The sequence below is a fragment of the Octodon degus genome, unplaced genomic scaffold, assembly GCF_000260255.1.
Source record: "Octodon degus isolate 3935 unplaced genomic scaffold, OctDeg1.0 scaffold00250, whole genome shotgun sequence".
NCBI lineage: Eukaryota > Metazoa > Chordata > Mammalia > Rodentia > Octodontidae > Octodon > Octodon degus.
Window position 1 is genome coordinate 1,742,658 of NW_004524826.1, and position 23,901 is coordinate 1,766,558.

Below are 23,901 nucleotides of genomic sequence, written 5' to 3' on the forward strand. Positions count from 1 at the left end.
TTTTGTATGGACCTTACTGAACTGCCCCAATATGGAGGCTATTGATATATGTTGGTGCTTGTCTGAACCTTCTCATGATGGGTTGAGGCCTCACCACTTGGACAGAGACATGAGAAGTGACCAAGGTGCTGTTAAGAAACATCATCCCAAGATTCAGGCTACCTGACCCTGAGGTCAGACAACTGGCTGGGATTCATGGCTGAGATAGTCCAGAAGCTCACGCAAATGTTAAAAATAAAATGAAAATTATGTATAGCCTACCAGCCATAGAGCTCAGAAAAACTAGGACATTGCAACAGTTGTTAAAAAAATATTGCCAAGAAACCCTCTTTAGATAGGATCAAGTCTTCTATGGTCCTCCATGACACCCATACTAAAAAAACTGGGTACTCCCTTTTGAAATCTTGTTCAACTAGCTACCACCAATTGTAGATCAAACAAAGGGTGATCTTTGTGAATTAGAGAAATTGTCATTAGAAAGACAGACACAGACTTTAGAAATCACCATAAAAATATCCTTGGCTGGGTACAAGAAAAACATGTCTGTAGGTCTGATAGACCCAACACACCCCTTCCAACCTGGGGACTAGCTTAAGACATAAAATCCTCGGGATTCATATGGGATGGGCCCCACACTGTATCTTGTCTATCCCCACTGCTGTTAAAATTGCAGAAGTTGTGCCTTAGATCCTCCACATTTGGCTGAATTTAGCAGCCCAAGACAGGTGAACCAGCCGACAGGATCAAGACCAAACTGGTGAGATTGGGCCACCACCAAAAATGACAGCCTTGCTCTAGTCACTCCAGAAGCTGACTAGTCAATACATGGTTGAAGCCTGAGGAAACAACAGCCCTGCTCTGGTCATTTTGGAAGCTGAGCAGGCTACTCAGCTGAAACTTGAGGATCAACATGGAGCTGCAACAACAACAGTAAGTCTCCTCTTTTTATTATAATTCTCTCTTGCCATGCTAGAAGAAAATCCCTAAAGACATACCCACTGTATTTACACTATATGGTCAGGAAACATTACCGCAAAGTTATAGAGGACATTGCAGATGGAATTCAAAAGTTAGTTCACGTCCAAGTCCAAAGTTGAGAAAGATGGTCACCAGGCACCATCTTTGGAGGATAGTTTTTCATTGTTTCATTGGTTCAAAACCCTAATAGGGATAGTTCTGGCCACTTAGGAGCTTGCTTTATTTTTTCTTATCTTCCACCTCTACTTTCAGAAAATATTCAGTCAGCTGTAGATTCTGGTGGACAGGCACTCCATTACCTGACTAATGGTACTAACCACGTACCAACCTCTACTCAATAGGGAGCCACTCCCAAATGAGAAAATAAATGATAATGATGATGATATTAAAGCTTGTTTATAAGGAGTAGCAAAGGGAGAAATAAAGTGGGACTTGGAGAAAAGAAATTTTTTCTCTCCTCTGAGCATTGACAGTTCCTCCAAGTAACCCTCTCCATAGCTGCTGTCCATTTCTCTGTTACAGATAAGGCTAACAATTAGGCAGTGTTCTGTGATGTCCTGGTTTCTCAGGAATGTGCTTTCCTGCAAGTCCTGCTGACTTCTCTGCTGTGATGGTGGTAAGGTTGACAACGGTGTTCCTGTAAACAGGGTCCTGTGACATCCTGGAATCTGTCTTCTTTCAAGGCTAAGTTATTAAACTGTCACTGATTAATTGTCTTTGTCTCAGCTTCTACATCTCTTTCTAGTTTTGGGCCAACCCTCTCAAAAATGTATAAAAATGAGAGCTTCTCTTTTGTTTAATTCTCAACCATTATGGACAGAAATCCACTGAGCCCGGTGTATACATAATAAAGTCTGGCTATTTACCTTTGGTCTTTCTAATCCCTTAAGTTCTGTATCAAAATAACTTGTTCTGGGTCACACTGCTACTGAGTGGTATAGTGCGAGAGCTTCAGATTTCTGATCTTCTTACCTCCATAATGGATGACTTGGCACAAGGTCCTGATCTTTGAAAAGTTTTCCTGAGTGGATGAAACAGCAAGAAGCTTTAATGGCTCAGGTTTAAAATGTTCCCTCAGTCTCATTTTCCAACAGTGACTGGACCATGAAGGCACCAGATTCATCACTGAACTCAGCCACGGATGAGTGCAGAAGGTGAATGTGCTGTTAGCAAGTGGAGCCTGGTTGGAGATAGGTTACCTGCAGTGTGGCCTGGATGGGTGTATTCTTGTTCCTCGTTCCCCCCTTCTTTTTCTGCTTCCTGGCACCATGCTCTGAGCAGCTTTTCTCCCTCAGGCCCTTTCCCCATGCCATATCTCTCTTGTACAGCCATGGATGGAACCCACTGAAGCTGTGAGCCAAATAAACCATTCCTCCATTCAGGTGTTTTGTTTTGGCGACTAGAAAGTGACCACTGCAGGACCACTTAAGCAAGCGCAGCGGCACTGCTATTCAAGGATTGCAGTATAAATTAAAATGGAAAACTGAAGCATGTGTGACTGTACACAAAGATGAGGTCACATCAGCACTCAATGACAACTGTGTGGCTGAAGCAAACCGGGTTCTGTGCAAATCCTTTGCTTAGCCAATCAATCATTTCTAACAGGTACTACTTCTTGGTTGTATCTGAATTTTCCCCATAGAGACACAGCAGCTCTACACTTTCGTAAATGTTGTTGGGGAAGGTGCTGTCACTGATAACCTGTCTGTGGACCTTTCTGAGCAGATTTAATCTTGAAGTAGGGTTTCCAGATGTTCCCCAGCATGCAATTTGCAACGTGAGTCCCTGTCTTTGGCTCTGAGTTGGGGGTCGCATGGATTCTCATCATAGAATTATCCTCCTGGAGTCTGGCTTGAAGTCAGTAAAACAAACCATTCAACAAACAGAGATATCCAACATCCTTTCCTTTTGGCCAAGTTCACGTGATCTTTGATTTCTGCCCAAATCATACTTCTTGATGCATTTCCAGTGGGAATCGCAGTGGTGTTGCTTCATTTTTACATATCCACAAAATTCGTCACAGGTTGAATTTCCAGTTACCCTCAGGTGATTTTTTAAAAATGAATCTTTTTAAAAAAGATTAGTACACTCACAGCGTAGACAACAGCAACTTCCGTGCACAAGTCTGCACAAAGCTCCACTTTCCTAGTTTCTCCAGAGCCGCACACCAGCGGTACTCAATGCCTTCGGAATGGACCACAGAGCGCTCCCAAAGCAGCCTTTTCCGGTTTGCGGCGGGCAGGAGCCGCCCGGGTGTTGGGCACTGCCCTCCAGGGCGGCCCCTAACGCCTGCCCCCGGGCGGTCAGGAGTGTGGGCGGGGCGGTCCGGAGGGTGGGCGGGGCGTGTGGGTGGGTGGGGCGCCGGAAGCGCGGTCGGCTGGCCTAGCGCAACAGGCGGCGCTGGGGGCCCGGCGGGAGCCGCGGCGGGGCTCGGGATGGACAAGCTGAAGAAGGTGCTGAGCGGGCAGGACACCGAGGACCGGAGCGGCCTGTCCGAGGTGAGCCCTGCGGACGCGAGGCAACGCCAAGATCCGGGATTTCTCGGGAAGGCAGCTCTTCCGCTTTCTCTGCTGTCCCTTCTGGGGCTCGTGTGCTCCGCCCCTAGACCCTCCCCCGACACCTCGAGCGCGAGGACCGGCGGGTGGCGGCGCCCGGGGCCGCGGTGTGTGACCCCCGCCCCGGCCTAGTGCCCCGGCCTGCCCGCGTCGGGCTGCACCGCCCAGCTGTGCGCCCCGGGGACACCCAGCCTCACCCCGTTTACCTGGCTCGCCATCTCCGTTCTGGGTGCTGTCAGCGTTAGCTTTTTGTTTTCCGTCTGGAAGACACAATCACGTTTTACTTTTTGACGCGTTAGTTTTCCGATCTGTAGAAGGAGTGTGTCAAACAAGATGGAAATCTGTCTGGAAACGGGAAAGCTTTTCAACTGGAAAACTGTCTCGTCTTTCACATCGGTCGTTGTTTCTCCTGGTTTTCTCAGCCTGTTGCTCTCACCTGTTGCTTTTGTGGCTCATTTTATTCTGAAGGTTATTTTGTTTGATACTGGTTCCTCCAGCCCTTCTGAAATCTCAGCTTGTTTTTCTAAATGTACACCTCAGCGCTGTAGGAATCAAGCGCTAGGGAACTGAGGCTCTGTTTTTTAAAAGTGTATTTCACAACAGCTTGGTGGGTTCTTTATAAATTACTGCCTTTGTTCATTAGGAAGGGCTCAGAGGTGCCGTGGTTTCTTTTTGATTGATTTATCTTGTGAACCTCCTGTTGAACTTCAGAGGGGATGACAGACATGTGACACGGTGGTTGACTCTCCTTGTCTTCTAAGGCTTTGTGCTCCATAGATTTCCAGCCAGGAATGAGGAACATTCTGGGCTGAGAGAAACTTAGTGTTCTGAAGACTTGGGGTGGAGTGTTGACCATAGGACCAGCAGGCGTTGTGCATGTGGAAAGCGTGAGTGCTGTATTACAGTTTCAAAACATAAATGCTGAGTTTTTACCCCAAATAGTGAATGCCTGTGTTAGATAAATTGAAGGGCTTCACTGTTCTAAACTAGGGCAGAGGTTATATCTGCTTTATAAAGATTAGTTGCTTTTCTCATGTTCTGAAAGACTGTTGTCACTTTCCTTTTTCCATATGAGATTTCTCTGTGTGTCACACTGGGTAATACTTTTGGAGTTGAACTCCTGGAAGCGTTTTGTAGCTGACAGGCTTAGTTTTCTGGGCTTCCTTGGCTTACTCTTAACTTAGAAGGTTGGGACTTCCTTCAGTGTTAATGTGTCTCACATTTTTCGTGGTTTTGAGCTTAGCAATGCTGGAGCATTCTGTGGTGGTATTTATTTGTATGGTAAGCTAGAGGAGGTGGCCTTAAAGGTCTTCTCAGGTTCAACTGTCAACAGAAGTGCTTTGTAAAGTTCTTGGTATTTTGAAGCAAGCCATAAAACTATGAGTAATGCAGACCTACCTCTCCTAGGAGGATATAAAGGCTGCGTTTAGTCATAATTTTCTGATGTTTTCTAATTGATACTTGATGGATGTCCCTCAAGTCCTGGTTTTGGAGGATTTCCTCCTGAAAGTATAGGTTTTGGGTTTCCTGTGAAGGATTCTTGGGACAAGGAAGGTATGAACAGTGTCTGACCTTCAATCACAGAAATTAAACAGAATTCCTTTCATACCTTGTTTGGTTACCAGTCCAGTTTCCAGAATAATTCAGGCTGTACTTCTTGGCAGGAGCCCCTGTTCTTCCATATCCTGTCCTCAAAGGGATCTTTGTGCACAACTGTTGGTCAGACGGATTCTGAACACATGGCCTGCAGATTCTTTCCAGGTACTATTAGCTGTTCTAATCTGCACCCCCCTCCCAAAAAACCCAAACCAACCAGCCATCCAGTCTGTGCACTAGTACAGCTTCCAGCAACTGTGATTTAGGGAAATGTTTTTTATCAACTCAAATAAGTTTCAAAAATAAGTGTTTCGTTTCACTGAGTCCAGTTAGAAGTGTAACAGTGGCTTCTCTCTCTGACCAAGTGTGCAGGTGAAAGAACTGGGAACCACATACAGCCAGAAAACAATGGTGAAATTACCTCTTTCTCCATATTAGCAAACACATGGTCATCTTTGGATGGATACACCTTGACAGGCTTGTGGAACCAAAGTGTCGCTTTCCTTTCTGATCCTATCCTGTTAAAATTTTTTTTTTAAAGGTTGAATCTCTGAATATTTTATTTATTTATGTGTGTGTGTGTGGCCAGCTCAGCCCACCAGGGGGCGGGGCTGGCTGGCATGTGGTGCTGGGGAATTGAACCGTGGTCCCTGTGCTCTGTTTAGCTTGTTCTAAGTAGGTGCTTTAGACCACTGAGCCATCTCACCAGCCCATGAATCTCTGAATATTGCTGTTGATGACAAGCAGTGCTCAGGTACCAAATCTGATCTAACTCTGCAGCTCCTTTTTCTCTCCCTGTATGCATCTTTATTTCTGTTTTCACCCTGGCAAGGTACGTTCTTTGTTCTTGCTCCAGTGGGAAGAGGGATTAGTTTTTCATTTTATCTTGACCTTGGTTGGTTAGAAGCTTTCTAACTGTTGTTTGAGCCCAGTACTGACTGGTCACAGAGTCAGGTGTCTCATTCTGGAGCCAAAGGGAGTTTAAGAAACAGACTTCAAGGTGAAGAGGTCTTGGGCATGGAAGCAGATGTGTTCCTTTGTCTTATCCTAGCTCTGTGCTGTCCCTGAGTGTGCTTCTGTGCAGGGTCATGTGCTGCCACAAGCTCCTGCTAGTGCTGTGTACGTGTGGGATTGCAGTGTCAGGAACTCATTTCAATTTGTGTGGCCTCATGGGGGTGGGAAGAGAACTCTTTCGATGACCCACATACCTTTCTTCTGAGTGGATACAAAGCTGTAGCATATCTACCACACCCAGGGGAGCCTCTGTTCCTTCTCTTCCAGCTTCTGGTTTAACAGGTTGCAAACAGGTCCCTGAGCATCCCTTCTCTACCAACTGTTTCACTCCATCAACAGGGTGGAATATGATAGGCAATGGGGGCCACTGTGTGTGCCCAGGGGAACCCTACATGAATATTCTCAGACCTGCCTTAGGCTTGGCCTCCCACTAAAGCTGCCTGTGTCCTGGCAGAAGTATGTTACCCTCTTGCATCACGGGGATGCCTAGGAAGGTTGAGGTTTGGTTGTCATTTTTTTTTTTTTGCATTGGGAATTGAACTCAGGACCTTGTACCTTGCAGGCGGGCACCTGTGCTGCTGAGCTAGATCCCCAGCCTTGGATGCCATCTTTGACATGGTAATACAGCAGCAAACAGAAACACCCAGGATTTGGACACAGATTTTTTTTTTTTTTTTTTTTTTTTTTAATGTCGATGGACTCTGATGGGGAATTAATCCTCCCTCAAAATCTCAGGGTCTGATCCTTGGTATTTTAGGGCTTAAATAGGATAATCAAGCGGAAGTACAGAAGCAGAGTTTTTGGCAGTTATTAATTGGTTACATCTTACGTTCTCATTACTGATTGGCCTAAGTGAAAGATACATCCTATATGTCGCAAGTGTGTAAGTTCAAACTCAGACAAGCTTGGAGTTCCCAGTGGGGTGAGGCTCTGGGTTGCAGGAAGCACGTGTTTGAGATAGCATGTGAGTTGAGGGTACAGTTGGTCAGATAAGGGAAATATGTACCTGGCATTGCTGGGAGACAGGAAGACAGATCTGCTCAGGGGGGTAGCTAGTTTCACAAGTTTAACTCTTAAAAAGTTAACTCTGTATGTTCCTCCTCAGTAAAAGAACTATTAGCAGCTGCTTATGGCTTTTCTGGTCTGTATAGCTTTTCTGGAAATCTTGGTTTCTCCTGAACTTTGCTCTAGGGAGGGAACCAGAGGAATGCAGAAGGCGGAGGACCAGAGCAGTGCTGAGGCTGTCTCACACTTGGGTGATTTGCCCGAGGTCAGCACTTGCGGGGGTGGGGGGTAGCATGGAGGTCCACAGTGAGGATGCCAGGCTTTGTCCTGAGGTCCCAGAGGTGCTGTGGGAGCAGAACCCGCTGCAGCTGGGCTGCTAGACCTAAGAGAGAATGATGGGGCCCTGCCTGGTAGATCTCTGGCCTTTCCAATAGTTGTTCTCGTCCTGCTGGGTTGTCAGAAGGTTTTGGGTTACCGTAGGGCTTGCTGGCTGACCTGCCTGTTTGTAGCTGAGGCAGGAGGTCTTCACCTCTGGAGAAGCTTGTCCAGAGGCATGGGGAGCTTGTGTCACCTTTTGGAGAGAAGAAGTGACAGCTTTGACAAGAACTGGATTTGGTGAGGTCCTGTGCCTGTCACTGTATAGAATTCTATTCTCCTTGTCTTCTGCAGTACAAAATCAACAGCACTTCTAAATTTAATTTTGTGTTTCCTTTGTTTTTGGTAAATATACAACTGTAATCTTTTTTCTTTTTTTAAATTTCAGGTTGTTGAAGCATCATCGCTAAGCTGGGGTACCAGGATAAAAGGCTTCATTGCATGCTTTGCCATAGGAATTCTCTGCTCTCTGTTGGTAAGGTTTCCCTCCCCTCTTTCCCTTTCATTAATATCCTGTTTTCTTTTGCTCTTCACTAAAGTGCATGGTAGGAGGGCTGGGCATGGTGGTGCACACCTGTAATTCCAGCACCCTGGGAAGCTGAAGCAGGAAGATTGCAAATTCAAGCCCCGGCTGGGTAACTTAGCACTCTAGTAAGACCTTGTCTCAAAATTAAAAGTAAAAAAAGGGCAAAGGATGATGCTCAGGACAAAGGCTCTGCATTCAGTCCACAGTATTGTGAAAGGAAAGAAGGAAAAAAAAAAGAAAACTAGAGAGACAGTGGGAAGGGTTCCTTTGTGAGCTCCTGGGTGGCGGTGTCGTGGGAGGGTTGCTCTTGTGCAAATTGCCTGTGCTTGTTTTGCAGGGAACTCTTCTGCTGTGGGTGCCGAGGAAGGGACTCTACCTCTTCGCGGTGTTCTACACCTTGGGGAACATTGCATCAATTGGGAGGTAACCAACTTTTTACCTGATCTTCACCAGTCAGTGGGTGGATAAGTAGATGTAGATTGTGCGTGGGGGATGTGAAGGCAGCTGCTTTAGCAGTTTTGAAGATTTGGAGAAGAAAATGGTAGTCGGAATGTATCACAGTTGTGCATATTATTTCACAATATTGTATGTCTTCAGTTGTCTTGGGATACCTAGGGAGAAAGCAGGAGAAATGCCTTACCGCTGCGACCTGTCATAGGAAAGAGTGGTGGCCAGGGCATCTCGGTGGATTCCCTTTTTCTAGTCTTGCTGGCCTCAGAGCCCAAGTGGGTGGTTCTGAAAGTGCTCACCTGATGATTCGTTAGTGTCTAACCCACCCAGATACAGCATCAGCTCATCCGGCAGCTATTGGGTAGGTACTTCCTGGGGTAGCAGCGTTGTGTACACTGCAGACAACACAGGTCGAGCTCATTCACTCTGAGGCTTTCCCCCACCCAACCCAGCATGTCCAGCCACACCTCTCCAGCTGGCTGTGCCGGCCTGGCCTCTGCCTGCATGACCGCAGCAACCTAAGCTTGGTAGTCTTGGATCTCTAAGTGGCGCAGAAGTCTGGGGGTCCAGGTTGCCTTGCTTCCCATGGCTGCTCCTCAAGGCTGGGTGTTGACCTTGGTTATCTTGGCCTCATTTTCTTTCTCTTTGTCCCCTTGGCCATTTGTTCCTCATTGATTAGCTTTGATGCTCATCGGGGTTTATGCTGCTGGGCTGTGAGGCCACCAAGATAAACAGGGCTCGTCCCCTGCCCTGGGGAGCTTACTAGCCAGCTGGGCAGCAGGCAGCTGTGCAAACTGGATGCCCAGGGAGGGACAGTTAGTCCCACCTGGACAGAGTCAGGCAGGGCATCCTACAGAAGGTGATATCTGAGTGGTCTTAGCTGTGGCCCAAATCCCTCTCTCTTGAGACCCTTCAGCATCCCTTGGCTGGGTTTCACTGCTTCCTTCATTCCCATATCCAGGCCCTTCCTGCTGAGCCATGAGCTGCTCAGCCACAGCCCCTGGACTGGCCGGATACTTGCTCATCTTCTATCTCTAAGTGGCACGGAGTCATCAGGCTCAAAAGTCAAGACCAGGCTCAGAAATCACCTCTTCCAGGAAGCTTTTCTTGAGTACTTCCGCTTCTGCGCAGTTGATAATCACCTCCCGTAGGGTATACTTATGTGACAGTGCACGTAGCATTTTAGTAAATATGTATCTATAGGTCATTTGACAAGGGCTGAGCCTGGCTGTCCCTTGTCCCCAGTGGTAACCCAGAGTGAGCTCTGTGTCTGCTGAAAATATCAAACACATGGTTGAGTTTATGAATCCTCACCTTTTTGAAGTTAATTTATTAGTATGTGCTGGCCCTCTGAAGTCTCTAATGTTGCTTCTCCAAGTTTCCCAAGTACTAATTTTGGGGCAGTTTGCTGTGGGCACAGTGTAGATCGACTGTGTGGTCTAGACTGAGCATAATTACACAGTACGTACAAAGTCCACAAGACTTGTAGCAAATCCTAAGGGAATGCACTTTTCATAGTGCTGGGTAGGAAATCATACAGGGAGGGAGTGGGTATTTTTCTGGGAGTAACTAGGGGTTTGTGGCCTTACTTGTAGTCTGTAACTTTTTTTAGTATGTATGTTACACTTAATTTTTTATTTAAAAATTTGTATGAATATATGTTTGGAGTACATAGTAATTCATCACAGGGACTTGTTACATGTATGTGACACATTAATTCTCTTTCTTCCTCTTAGCTGTGTGACCTGGGAGAAGTAAACTAACCGTTCTGATCCTCCTTTGTGCATGTCTAAAATAAGTACAATGTAATAATGCCTAATTCAAGCAAGGTGTGGTCGTGTACCTATGTAATGCTAGCACTTGGGAGGCTGAGGCAGGAAGGTTGCCACAAATTTGAGGCCTACCTGGACTACTTAATGAGACTTTGTCCAAAAAATAAATAAATAGCTTAACTCAAAAAGTTGTCAGTGGCTGAAATGAATAATATATGAACAGTGATATTTGTTATTTAGCAAATACTTGACAAATATTAGACAACATTGTCATTAAAATCACTCTCTGAAGATTATGAAAGAAAATGAAATGCTCTGCTTTTTAACACCTTCAACCTGAGCCTGTGTTTTCTTCTTTTTAAATTACTTGAGCCTTTTGGTTTTTGGTTCCCAATGGGAGATTGTCAAGGACGCAAGGTGGCCCCTCAGGGGACGTCATTGAGCCATGCTCTGAGCGTGACCCATGCTGTGTAGAGCCAGCGCACCTGCCGTCCGGCTCTGTCTGTATTGCTCTGGTAGCCTGGATTTGTAACCTGCTATGTGGGTCCTCTTCTGAAAATGTAAGAGGCTACCAAAATGTATGGTGAATGCTTAAATAAAAAAAAACTGTCGAAGTGAAAGATGCACTGCTATTAATCCTCAAGTCCTCCCCCTTCCTTCAACACGCCTGTTCCATCTTTCTTGCCACTTTCTGAAACCATTCTGGACAACTTCTCTTGTGAGTGACTTTAGTTGTGCAGTCAAGGCTTCCTTGATGTCCTGAATTGATTTAAAAAATCTTGCCATTTTCTGCCAAATATAAATATTACAGAGCATTCTTACCCCCCTAATTCACTGGATTTGGCACCATGTGACTTGGGGCCAAAATAAACATGAGCAGCTAAAGACATGAAAGAGGACTTCCTGCACTCCTTGGCAAGAATCATGGGATAGGTGTGTTGGAAGTGAGGAGGATTCATGGCAATGTGTCTTTTACTACAATGAATTAAAAAAAAAAAAAAAAACCAAACATTCAGCGTACCTTTTGGTCACACCCCATGAACACACCATTGATGGAGTAGATGAAGAGAAGGCAGAGAGGTCCAGGAGCACAGTGCCTGGCCCGAGTGTGCACTGTTCACACACACGTTAGCAGCTGCTGCTGCTCTTCCTGCTGCAGGCGCCCTGGGGGAGGTGTGTGATGCGCCCGGGCTGGCTCCACTCTGCTCTGAGCTGCTGCACGTGTGTTTGCCTCCTAGCACCATCTTCCTCATGGGGCCCATGAAGCAGCTGAAGCGCATGTTTGAGCCCACACGTCTGATTGCCACGGTCCTGGTGCTGGTGAGTTCTGCTTTTCATCTGTGTTTCTCGTATGGGAGTTTTTGTTTGTGCTGCATGGAATTTTTCCCCCTCTTAAACCTAAAGACTCCCTTTTCATCCGATCTTTCTTCATCTTATCCAATCCTTGAAGCCCTGTGGCAGAAGGGAGCATTTTTTTCATTTAACATTCAACCTTGTCTGCTTTCCAGCCTTTGTTTTTTTGGTGTCAAGACTGCCAGTTCCATAAAGCAGCTGCAGAGGGGGTTGCTGGTCACATTTCCCAACCCACATGGTTATAAGAGCTTGGACACCTTCCTGTTGGAGCCAACCACAGGCGGAGCTTTGATGGGATAACCCAGAAACACTCAGAGAGGCTTTTTCCCCCATATCATTATTTGACTTTGAGAAGTAGTTACTCATTTTTTGATCAGTCTTCCTCTACCCTTGTGCCCTGCTCAATAATAGCACTTTCAGTGTGGCTATGTGTTCCTCTCTCATCAATCCAGAATGCCTCTCCCATTTTTGAAAAGTCTTCCATGTGGCTGTCAAAATAATTTCAAACTCTATTCTCTGACTCTTGGTATAATTATAAGCATTGAAACATTTGGACAACATACTTGGAGTTCATTGTATACAGCTCAGTTGTTCAAGTAGGTATATTCTCCAGAGCTATGATCTTGTGTGCTGTTGGTTTTGTGTCAACAAGGACATATTCTGGACTTGCTGGTTATGTGGTATCTGTTATTGATGGGTAGAGCTGGAAGGCACAGGTGGTGGCTCAAACTCCAGCTGTTCTTGGGTAGACGAGAGTCTTGCAGAAAGAGCTTTCTAAGAAAGGACTTAGAGAAAGTATCAGGTGACATGTAAACAAGTATCTGGCTTGCTGACTGAGATTGACATCTCATGTTGACCTTTGACCTCACATGCCTTTTCACACTAGAGACTGTGCTTGGCAAGCGTTAAAATATAGAGGCAAAAAAAAAAAAAAAAAAAATACAGAGGCCAGGTTGGCCAGATAACTCAGCGGATTAAAGTGCCTGCTTAGGCAGACACAGGGACTGGGGTTTGATCCCCAGTGTGCGATACTGGCCCTGCCCCTGGGGCTTGCTGAGACAGCAATTGAGACTGGGCATGGGGGTGCATGCCTGTAATCCCAGCAGTTGGGAGGCTAAAACAGGAGGATCACTACGAGTCCAATCTGTGTAGAGACCCTGTAGACCCTACACTAAATACATTTTAAAAAACCCGAAAACATAAAAATAGAGGCACGTGTTAAGCTTGCTTTAGTATGTCTGCATGAAAGATGGATGCCCAGTATGAGGAGATCGCCAACTGCAGCTGGGCCGAGGCTGAGAGCATGTACCAGATCAAGTATGAAGAGTTGCAGACTCTGGCTGGGAAGCACGGGGATGACCTCGGCCGCACCAAGTCCGAGATCTCTGAGATGAACCGCAGCGTCAGCTGCCTGCCGGCAGAGATTGAGGCCCTCAGAGGCCAGAGAGCATCCCTGGAGGCTGCCATTGCTGATTCTGAGCAGCGTGGGGAGATGACCATTAAGGATGCCAATGCCAAGCTGGCCCAGCTGGAGGCTGCCCTGCAGAAGGCCAAGCAGGACATGGCCTGGAAGCTGCGCGAGTACTAGGAGCTCATGAACATCAAGCTGGCCCTCAACATTGAGATCGCCACCTGCCACAAGCTGCTGGAAGGTGAGGAGAACAGGCTGGAGGCTGGGATGCAGAACTTGAGCATCCACACGAAGACCACCATTGGCTACGCAGGAATGATGAGCTCACCCATATGGGGGCCTCATGAGCCCTGGCTTTGGCAGCCTCCAAAGACCTGGCTTCACCCGCACCAAGTCTGCTGTGGTTGTGAAGAAGATTGAGACCCGCGATGGGAAGCTGGTGACTGGGACCTCTGATGTCCTGCCCAAGTGAATGGGCCAAGCAGCCTCTCCAGCCGGCACCTCTCTCGAGGCTGTCCCAGAGCCTGTGGGGAGACAGCTGTACAAGGGAGCATTGGGAGCAAGAGACCCACCTGAGGCCCAGCTTAGCCCTCAGCCCACCCTTGGGGGGACATTATTTTTTCCAAAATAAAGCCTGGTTTTGCCACCTGAAAGAAAAAAGATGGATGGATGAATATGCGGGCAAGAAAGGTGATTTTGTTATCTTTCTCTTTAATCAGCACTATTAATTAATTGGGCTCATTCTATCTCATGAGGATTTTAACTCTTGCCAATCGTGGTTGCACTGCTGGCTTACATGCTATGAGTCAGGCTCAGTTGGTCTTCATGAAACTCGTAAGACTGATTACTGCATCCTTCATGAGTGTGCTGTTTGCTAAGAGTTAGGGTTTTTAAAACAATTCAGTGTCATGTGCTAATTAGTGTTTTCTCTCCCTCTAGTTGTGCTTTACACTTACCTTGTGTTCTGCCTTTTGGGTAAGTATATATTTTAATTATCCATAACCTCTTTAGTATATTCCCCACGTCACCTATTTTCCTGTAACTGTGTCATCTTTCTTTTCAGTGGCATAACAAGGGACTTGCGCTCATCTTCTGTATTTTGCAGTCTTTGGCCTTGACGTGGTAGGTAACCTTTTCAGCAGACCTCTCCACATTTGCCTCTGACTAATGCAGCGGAAGGGAATAGAAACCAGTGTGCTGGCCAGATAGGGGAGGATTAGCAAAATGCAGAAGCTTTTCAGGTTAAGAGTTCTCTTGTTGTCAGGGAAGTCTGGCTCCATAGCAAAGTCTGCCCACCAGCAGGGGGCATCCGTGGTATCCAGCAGCCAGAGGAGGCTGTGCCCAGGGCTTTTATGCTGAGGTCATGAGTGATTCTGAGATGTACAAATGTTATTCAGCCACTTATGTCCCATAAGTGCAGGGGCATTCAGAGTGTTGTTAGGGCTGGTACAAAGAGGCTGTGAGTCAAATAGACATTAACAAAAACAGGGCAGTGGTAAGATAAATAATGAATGTCATCCTTTGATGGAATGAGTCACTTAACAGAAAGACAAAGGGGACTGTCAGGAAGGGAGGAGGAGCCCAGGCTGACGTGGGATGCCATCCCACGCTAGCTGTGGGCTGCGGGAGCAGTGCATTCCCTGCAGGCCGTTAGTGAAGACAGGAGATTGTAACTCAGGGCCAAGCCCAGGCTGCAGATGTGGGTTTCCAAACCTTTGAATGGAGCTTCAGGTTCAGAGGCCCATTAGGTTGTTGCAATGTCAGAGGTAAAGGGAAGAGGCATGTGTGGAATCTGTAGCTTCTGAGACATTTCCGTGATACTCTCACTGTTCATTGAGGGGTGTTTCTGCCAGAAGGGTCTCAGGATAGCTGTAATCGATCTGTTCTGTGAAAAAAAATTTTGTTACAATGTGAGGAAAAAAGAGGATGGTAGAAGTATCCAAGTGGCCGAGGATCAGTGGACTCCAGTTTGGTATAAGTGGCTCTTAAGCTTGGAAGTTGAACGCCCACCCTTCCTTGAGTATTGCTGGACTTTGAGTAGATATACTTCCAAAATACCTCTTGGAGTTTACCTTGTTTACAAGTAAATGAGCTTCCGTACATGGTAAATGTGAGGTCCAGAGAAGCGTGACGGCCTGATTGTAGTATGACACAAACATTTTGATAGAAGGTGCCAAAACGGCCTGCTTTCATGGCTACATTCATTGTTTGGTTTTCTTCAGGGTACAGAAATGAGTACTTGTGTGCATGTGGCCCTATTTGCTTATAGAGTGATTGTGCAGCTGGTTTTGAAGGATCCACATCTGAAGGGGCATAGTGAGATGTCTCCCCTTCACCTCCAGCATATTCTGACTCTGCTTTTTGGTGTTGACTGCCTGGGTCTTGTCTGACGCACAGGGCCCTGCTCTTTAGAGTGGTCAAGTGGTGCTCATCATAGTGCCCTTTAGGCCGTGTTGCTGAACTAACTGGGATTTGCCAAGGCACCTCTGGGCTTGAGCTCTTCAAGAATTGTAGCTCAGTTACATTTTAATTCATAGAGTACTTGGAAGCCTTTTTTTTTTTTTTCCTTCTAAAATTAAAAAGAGTAGAGCAGAAAACTTACTGTAATTGGGTTGAAGTTAACTTTTAGTGAAGGTTTATAGAATGTTAGACGACAGGTGTTCTGGGTTTTATTCGTAGTTGTTTCAGAAGAGCGTTCCTGTGCCCCCTGGATAGCTGGACGCTGCCTGTTTTGGGTGGTCACTACTGGTTAAAGCAGTGCCCTGTGGGAGCTGAGGTTGATCAGGCTACCTCTGTAGTGGCCTTCTACTGCCCTCTGTGGCCATCTGGCATGCAGTGTTGTTAGTGTGCATGTGTGTGTGCATGTGTGTGCGCACCCCACCCAGGCAGGACGGGCAGATCTGAAGGAATCAGTGCAGGTCTTCGGAGCTCAGAAACCTGTTCTGTTGGGTGATCTTCCATAAGCCCTGCATTCAATTTGATCTCGTTTGCTTTTTTTTGTAGGTATAGCCTTTCCTTCATTCCATTTGCAAGGTAAGAGAATATTTGGAAATATATTTCTATCATTTGTGGATAACAGCATGTTTACTTAGGTCCTTTTAGTTAGAGAGTTAGTTTCAGAGTCTGTATATTATTTGTGTTTACTAAAATGCCTAGAACCAAATAGGCAAAGGTTATGTATCTATTTTATATATTTGCAAGCTAAGGGTCACCCTCTCACTCACCATAATTATATAACGCATGCTGGGTGTTGACCAGGCTACCAGTTCCTGGTTTGGGGAACATTCTCCTGTATAGTAAAGTGTATGTATGTGCCCCTTATCACTCTTTCAACCCGTGGCTTTGAGTTGGCTTTTTCTTTTTCTTTTAAGGTGAGCATCAGCTAATATCACTGAGAAAGAGATGGAGGGATCTCAATTCATACTTGCTCTTTTGCCAAATCCTACTTAGGGAAAAGTTTCAGATGATTTGAGAAGGGGAAAATAAGTGACTCTGGAGGGCAGGGCTTCTAATTAGCAGCGTGGCCTTGGGCACCTTTCCTGACCTCTCAGACCTCAAATGAGATTGGATTAGACCCTCCCTCCAGGGCTCTTCCAGCTCAGAGGTTGTGATGCTGTTAGCTTTTTAAGGAGTTTTTGTTTGTTTGTTTGCTTCGGGGTGTGTGTGTCTCTGTGTTCTCTCTCTCTCTCTCTCTCTCTCTCTCTCTCTCTCTCTCTCTCTCTCTCTGTGTGTGTGTGTGTGTATGTGTGTGCGCGCTGGGAATCCAACTTAGGATCTTGTGCCATTGAGCTATATGCCAAGCCCACTACAAGCTTTTTTAAATAGTACTTTTCATGAATGGGCTCTCACAGTTAGCTGCTTGGTTTTGCCTCTGTTTTTTCTTTTATATATTTGGTACAGAGTCTCACGCCACAGCTTGGACTGGGAGTGATCCTCCTGTTTTAGCCTCCCCAGTGCTGGGATTACAGGCGTGCGCCATCAGCCTGGACTCTGTCACCAGCAAGGCATACAGGACTGGGGATCAAACCCTCGTTCCTGTGCTTGCAAAAGCAGGCGATTAGTCTGCTGAGCTATCTCGCCAGCCCTTTTGCCTCTGTTTTAATACAGCCATTTAATTTCCATTCCTCTCTGTCATGATCTTTTAACTAAAAAGCTTTTCCTTAATTGAGAGAGCTCATGCATGAGCTGGGGAGCAGGGAGAACAATCTTGTGTATTCCAAGTCTGTTGCTGACTCACTGGAAGGTGCTGGGGGGTGACTGATTAGAGGAGAAGCTGACAAGCTGTCACGTTAAAGGCAGTTGGTAGGCTTGTGCCTAGAGCCTAGGACCTTAACACCTGTGAACTACTCCTTGTAGACCTTGCTGGTTTTAGGGGTGGTAGCTTGTTTGAGAACACAGGCAGGGCTGTCCCTGGAGCTAGTGTTTATGGAAGTGAACCGGAGCCCCTCAGATCTGACACCCAATGAGGTGAGTCCTGACCCACCAACATTTTGAATATACCTTGTTACCTGAACCAGCAATATAATTTGCAGAATTCAGTGCAAAAGAAAAATGTGGGTCTCTTGTTTAAAAAAAATTAAGAATTTTAAGATGAAAGTACACGGTCTGTTACACGGTCTTAGCCATTGCACAGGCCTCTCCTGCAGAGCAAGGCTTGTTGTGTATCTTCTTGGCTTCGGGCTTAATCTGGCTTGCCACGTGTAAACTTTGTGTGTAGGAGGGATAGGTAGGGTAATATAAATCTGTTTCAAGTGATGAGAACTGTGGGCTGAGCAGATGAAAAATTATTATGATGAGCAATCACCAAACTAGATTTTTTTGGTCGTTTTGAGATAGGGCCTCACTGTGCAATTCAGGTTGCGCTTGAGCTCACTTTCAGCCTTGAGCCCAGGCTGGTCTTGAACTCTCAATGATCCTCCTGCTTCGGCCTCTCAAGTGCTGGGATTACAGGTGTGTGCTACCATTCCTGGCTGTGAAGCTAGATCTTACTCATTTCATATGTAGCTTCTCCTACTGGAGCTTTTTCTGCAGTACTCACTTGTTTATATGGAAGAAATGGCTCTGTGATTAAGTTTGGGAAACAGGTTAAGCAAGCTTAGATAGGACCCATTTGTGCGGGTGTCCAGATCTTTTAATGGGCTACCTGAGCTGCCATGCTGGGGCTGGTGGTTGGCTATAAAACCCTTCTTGGGCTGTGTTTCTCCACAGTCATGCAGCTCATGACTCAAGAGATGCCACCTCAGAGTCATCTTGATACTACTGTAGGACAGCAGCTGCTCAGTGCAGCGCAGTCACTTACTCCTCCCTGCCTTGATGGCAGGCACAGAGCTGGCCTGAGCACCCCATGCCGTGTTACACAATAAGGTGCCCTAGAGGTGAGAGGCTTGCTTGGGCAGTACTGCCCCCTGCGCTGACTCCCACAGAGTAAATAGAGCCTGTTCGTCATTGCTCAGTACCTGTGCTGGGGAACTCCTGAAAAATGTCCTTTTTTTGTTTTTTTGGGTATGGGGATGAACTCAGAACCTTACACTTACCAGGGAGATGCTTATGCTGCTGAGCTATCTCCTGCACCCTAAGATGTCCTTTGAAAGGCTGCTGCTGCCTGCTAGGAATGAAGAGAGTCCAGTGACAGTATGACTTCCTGCTTTCAGCTCACTGTGTGATTGTGACTGCTGATAAAGTGCGGCAGTCCTGACTCATTTATTAACTTCCTTCCCATCTTCCTATTTATTAAATAACGAGGGGTGAGAGAGAACCTCTCCTCTGACAGGTGAGGAATTTGAAACTCAGACCAATCATTTGCCCAGAAGAATTGTGGGCATAAGCATTGAAGCTGCAGTTGGGTGCAGTAGGTCTGACCTGACTGTCCAGTGTGCTATTTATTCTCATGTCCCACGCTCAGGGTTGGAGCCTTTGGGTGGGTGAAGATGACCCATTCATTCTCGTGTTTTTCCTTCCTAGGGATGCTGTGAAGAAGTGTTTCACTGTGTGTCTTGCCTAGTACACCGACAGTTTTCTAAAGCTGTGAAGGCACCGTGACCAGAAGCTGGCGGTCAGCTTTGTAAATACCCTCTCAGCCTTGTACAGCCTGTGCCTTCTCTCTCACACTAGTGTGCTGCAACTTGAGCATTTAACGGTTGCCTTTCAAGCAACAGTAGGTTCCCAAACCCAGTGTCTCTGATGCCCTATGAGAGGGGGGTTCTGTGTCTTACAGAATGGAATGTTCTTCTCATGGCTGTTTTCTCTTGGGATGCTATCCCACTGAATTCTCAGAAATAAAACTTGCTCAACAGCCAGAGCCAGTGGCTCCCAGGTGGACATAGGCACTTCCATCGGAGATTACAGGGGTGCAGCAGTAAGGGACAGAATTTTGGAGTCAACATGGACTTTGTGTAATTGTCCATCAGTGTGGAGGCCACTGCCACCTCCACCGAGCCTGGACATGCTGCTGCCCTGGTGTCCAAGATTGAGGGATTCTGCCCACCTCAGGCTGGGAGCAGCCTAGCCGAGGGGTGCAGTAGAAAATAACAGTTCTGGTTGATTCGTGTTCTTTTCCAGTGTGGACCTGTGGTCTCCTGCAGTTGGGAAGCACACCTGACTGTGGAATGTGTTGTCTGGTGTTGAGCATAGCGACTTTTTCTCTTGTCCTGGGTCCCACCCATGCATGCTCATCTTTATGACCTCCTGTCTCTAGACTGAAAGAGAACAAAGCTGCACAAAACACTACTTCCTTTTGGACAGGAGCTGAAAGGAGGTGAAAAATCTTGCTGCTCCCTCTTGTACCCTTTTCTCTTCGTTATTTATAAACGTTTGCTTTCAAATCGTATTTTCCAATCTCCCCTGGACTCAGGCCAGGGGAGAGTGGGTAGGATGACAGATCTCTGGTGTGGGCCAGCAGGAAGTGGCCACTCTTGCCTTTGACCTCTGAATAGTCTCAGCATTTGACCCCAGGCTGTGAGGACATTCATCCGCAGGAGGTCACTTTGTAGCCTTATGCCTGGCCTCATACACAGTGCTTTTCCATCCCCAGCCTTACCTGGTTGTCACAAGGCTCTTCCTCTTGGAATAGCCAACCTTGGAAGCCAAGACTTAGGAAGCAAGGGTTGTCACCTTGCTGTGCTTTCAGGGACACTAAAGCCTGAGTTTGTCTCCATATCCACCAAAGCCACAGCTGTGGACAAGTTGAGCCCACAGTCAGGGCCTGCAGCTTAGCCTTCTTATGACTGTATTTTGGCACATTTCTGATTGTCCCTGGGTAACCTTGTGGAACTCTTTTTCTTGTTGCTCTCAGCCTAGTTTGTGTCTTCTCTGGTTCCTGTCTTTACGTTCGCTTGTGCCGTCTCCTACGTGCTCTTGCCTCCATCTCCTTTTTTGGTAGCTGCCTCCTGGTCTTGTAGAGGGTTCATTATTCCTTGTGTTCCCTTTTAGCTGTACCACTGCAAATGGCACATGAGAACATCTTCCAGCTACATGGAACCACTGGTGAATATGCTCCTTGCCCTGGGCCTTGCATCTGAGCTTGGCCTTGGGAAGGTCACTTCTCCACACCTGCAGCCTCTCCCCTTTCACCAAGCTCGGAGCTACCTTGCTGGCTCCCAGCCAGGTTAGGAGCTAACTCACTGCCTCCTCTCTGCTTCACTAGCTGGAAGGCCCCTCCCTTTGCAGAATGAGCTTAGGGGGAGCCTTCGGTTCTCCTGCGCCTCTCTGTGGTCACCTCAGACCAGCTCAAGGTGTCTCGTTTTTGCGAAGAGTGACACCTGGCCCCCCAGTTTAGCGTTTTCCTGGTGTGCTGATCTCAGTGCTGGAACATCTGACCGTCACCCTTGAGTGGTGACTTGCGTTATATCGGTCTGACTGCCACTTCCCTGCCACCTAATCACTGTGTGCTGAGAGAAAGAAAAGAAGTGCATTCCTAATAAAATTATTTTTGATATGTCCTTAGAATGATTAATAAGTGAAGCACACCTCTCAAAAGTGTAGAAAATCTGGCTTCTGCTTCTGTAGCTTAAGTGACAAGACGTGGTGACCTGGGAAATTGAAACACAGCTCTGTGTCTGGACTTGATGTCCCATGGCAGGGGGTGCAGGCCTTGCTTATCTTCTCTTTTGTCAGATAACTTCCTTCTGTCTGGACTCCACTGCAGAATTATGAATACTATAAAATTCACAGCCTAGCTTAAAGTGTCTAGAAACTTAAAAAGTAATCAGTGTTTAAAGGTACATTAAGCAATATGCTAGGATTTTTGGCACACTTTTTAATATTTAAATATCTAGGATGTTTTTGGTACATAACTTGCAGTAGTTTACAGATAGCATTTAGAAAACATGAATAGACAGACCTTCAGTGGAAATTAAATACAGATTATATCTGTAATTCCTAATCTCAAAAAACCCCACTAAAAATCTAAATTTTGTGGAAATTTGTCTTAAAATTAAGAGGTGGTCTTAAAGTATCTCCAGACTCCCACTTCCATGAAGTTCTGAGACCTCGTGTGTTTTTAATCTAGTGATTAAGTGAGTGGTGGAATTCATTTGATCCCAGGTTAGCCATGACAGGGTTTTTGGTTGCACTTTGGTCTCTCCAGTTCTACCCAGCTGTGTAGGTGCTGCCCAGCACCTGATACTCCGGCTTTGCTCTTGCTGCTCAGGTTTCCGCTGCTGTGGGGCGAATGGGGGGTAGCAGAGGCTTTGTTCATGCAGATTGACAGAATCAAATCACATCCTTTCCAGCCAGAATTGGAAAGTGACACTAGGCTTAGAAATGTACCAAATGATTTTCTAGCAACAGTTTTTGGCTTTGGTGCTGGAGATTGAACTCAGGGCCTCATGCATGCTAGGCAAGCGCTCAGCCACTGCACCTCACCCCGCGCCCTGAAAATGGTTTGCTGTAAATAAGCGATCGGAAACCAGGAAAGGAGTTCAGTGGATGGGAATAACTTTGCTATTGGAAGTCGAAGTTCATTCCACAGCATTGTAACAAGCAATAATGATGTATATAGTCACAATAAAGTAATGCAGCTATATTAGTAAACAGCCACCAAAAGACAAATCAACAAGAAAAGGACACACTGTCTTTGATCTAAGTAGGCTGGCAGCCTGGACATGACCTTGTGAAGCATTCTCTGAGATCAAAGGGAGGTTGGAATCTGGGTCAGCGCCGAGCTTGCTGGAGGTCGCCGCTACACGTGGAAGTGAGCCTGGGTTAAGTGCAAGTGAACTTTAGTGTTTGAGTAGTGTCCTAAAGGAGAGCTGTAAATTACATTCAGCTTTGTGGTCTCTCTTATGAAAAGTGTTCATTTTATCCTTTGCCCTTAATATATTGCTTGATTTAACAAACTAATAAGGAAAGGAAAAAAATAATGCTCTGAATTTTGATCTTATTAAGAGCCTCTGGTGAATTTGTACAAACATTGTGCCTATTGAATGTGATGAACTTTTAAAACACTTTGTTAAAATGAGTCAGTTTTTTATAATTGTATAGATGCAGCTAATTTTGAATGCTACTGATTGCATAATTAAATTTTTGTATCATAAAATATATTCTTGAGTACAGTTTGTCCTACTTTGTGAATCTATTTCATATAATATTTTCTTTTTACTCATATCAAAGATAATGTTGCTGGTAATTAAGCTGTCTCTCCCCTCCATTCTATCATAATTACTATTTTTTTGCTTTTTTCTCTCCTAATAAATGGTAGTATGCTAATCTTTAATCTGCTGTTGTCTTATTCATATGTATTTTTTTCTGGGAATCAGTAAGCCAAATAAAAAGTGTACAATCACCAACAGAATGAAAAGACAACCCACAAATTGGGGAAAAAAAATCTTAACCAACCATCACTCAAACAAAGGTCTTCTAGAATATTTAAAGAACTAAAAATCATCAGGCCCCAAAATTCAAAAATGGGCACCTGAGATGAATACACACTCCTCAGAGGATGAAATACAAGTGGCAGATAAATACATGGAAAAAGGTTCAAGAGCACTGGTTATTTGAGAAATGTAAATTGAAACAACGTTGAGCTGCTATCGCACTCCAGAAAGAATGGCTGTCATAAATCAGCTAATAAATGCTGGGGAGGCTGTGGGGGAAAAGAGACCCTTTTCTACTGTTGATGGGAATGTAGACTGGTACAACCACTATGGAAATCAGTGTGCAGGATCCTCTAAAAACTAGAATTGGAGGCCCATTCACCCAGCTATTCCCTTTCTGGATATTTTTCCAAAAGAACTGAAAAACATACCACAGTGATGTATGTGCACCCATGTTTTTAACAGCATAACTTGCCATAGCCAAATCTTGGAATCAACCAAAATGCCCATCACCTGAGGAGTAGGTAAAGGTATTTTTATGCAATGGAGTATTACTCAGCTATGAAGAAAGAAACTTGAGGCCTTTATAGGTAGATGGATGCAACTAGAGGCTATACTCGTAGGTGAAATGAACCAGACCCACACGTGTAAATATATTGCCTCCCTAGTATACAAATTTGAAAGAAAATCTGGAAGGTAAAATACAGTAAAATGGAAATAAACAGTGTAAAGAATAAAGATGAGGGAAAGAAAAAATAGGAAAAAAAGAGAAAAATGGAAGTATATATACAAGATAGCTGAGAATTGTATTACTAATTTCTGTTAAGTATTTTAAAAATATTTAAAATTTTCACTTTGTCTAACTATAGGCTAATAGCTTCAATCCGAGCAACTACATTGCAGAGAACAATGTAATATAAAACCATGGTTGAATACCTCTCATCTTGTTCTAAATGTGTACCATTTCTAATGTTTTATCAATTACTACTATACTCTTTAAAATTAATAAAAAGGTCAAGAAAAACTTATTAATATCTATTGAAATCAAGTGTTG

The 23,901-nt window shown here is 45.5% G+C and overlaps 1 protein-coding gene across 1 annotated transcript; it reads left to right on the top strand.

The window, feature by feature from the left end:
- The first annotated feature begins 3,341 nt into the window (after window positions 1–3,341).
- On the top strand, window positions 3,342–22,374 carry Sft2d2 (SFT2 domain containing 2). The gene is made up of 8 exons (XM_004646050.3): window positions 3,342–3,476; window positions 7,912–7,998; window positions 8,387–8,472; window positions 11,510–11,591; window positions 13,975–14,010; window positions 14,099–14,157; window positions 16,039–16,068; window positions 18,997–22,374. The coding sequence occupies exons 1-8, from the start codon at window positions 3,414–3,416 to the stop codon at window positions 19,034–19,036; spliced, it is 483 nt and encodes a 160-aa protein (XP_004646107.1). The 5' UTR covers window positions 3,342–3,413; the 3' UTR covers window positions 19,037–22,374.
- Window positions 22,375–23,901: the final 1,527 nt, after the last annotated feature.

What these genes read in the sequence shown, in the direction of transcription:
- Sft2d2 (XM_004646050.3), top strand. Translation starts at nt 3,414, where the DNA reads ATGGACAAGCTGAAGAAGGTGCTGAGCGGGCAGGACACCGAGGACCGG. An exon ending in CCTTGTGTTCTGCCTTTTGG is followed by an intron (nt 14,011 to 14,098) that starts GTAAGTATATAT and finishes CTTTCTTTTCAG; the next exon opens with TGGCATAACAAGGGACTTGC. An exon ending in CAGTCTTTGGCCTTGACGTG is followed by an intron (nt 14,158 to 16,038) that starts GTAGGTAACCTT and finishes TTTTTTTTGTAG; the next exon opens with GTATAGCCTTTCCTTCATTC.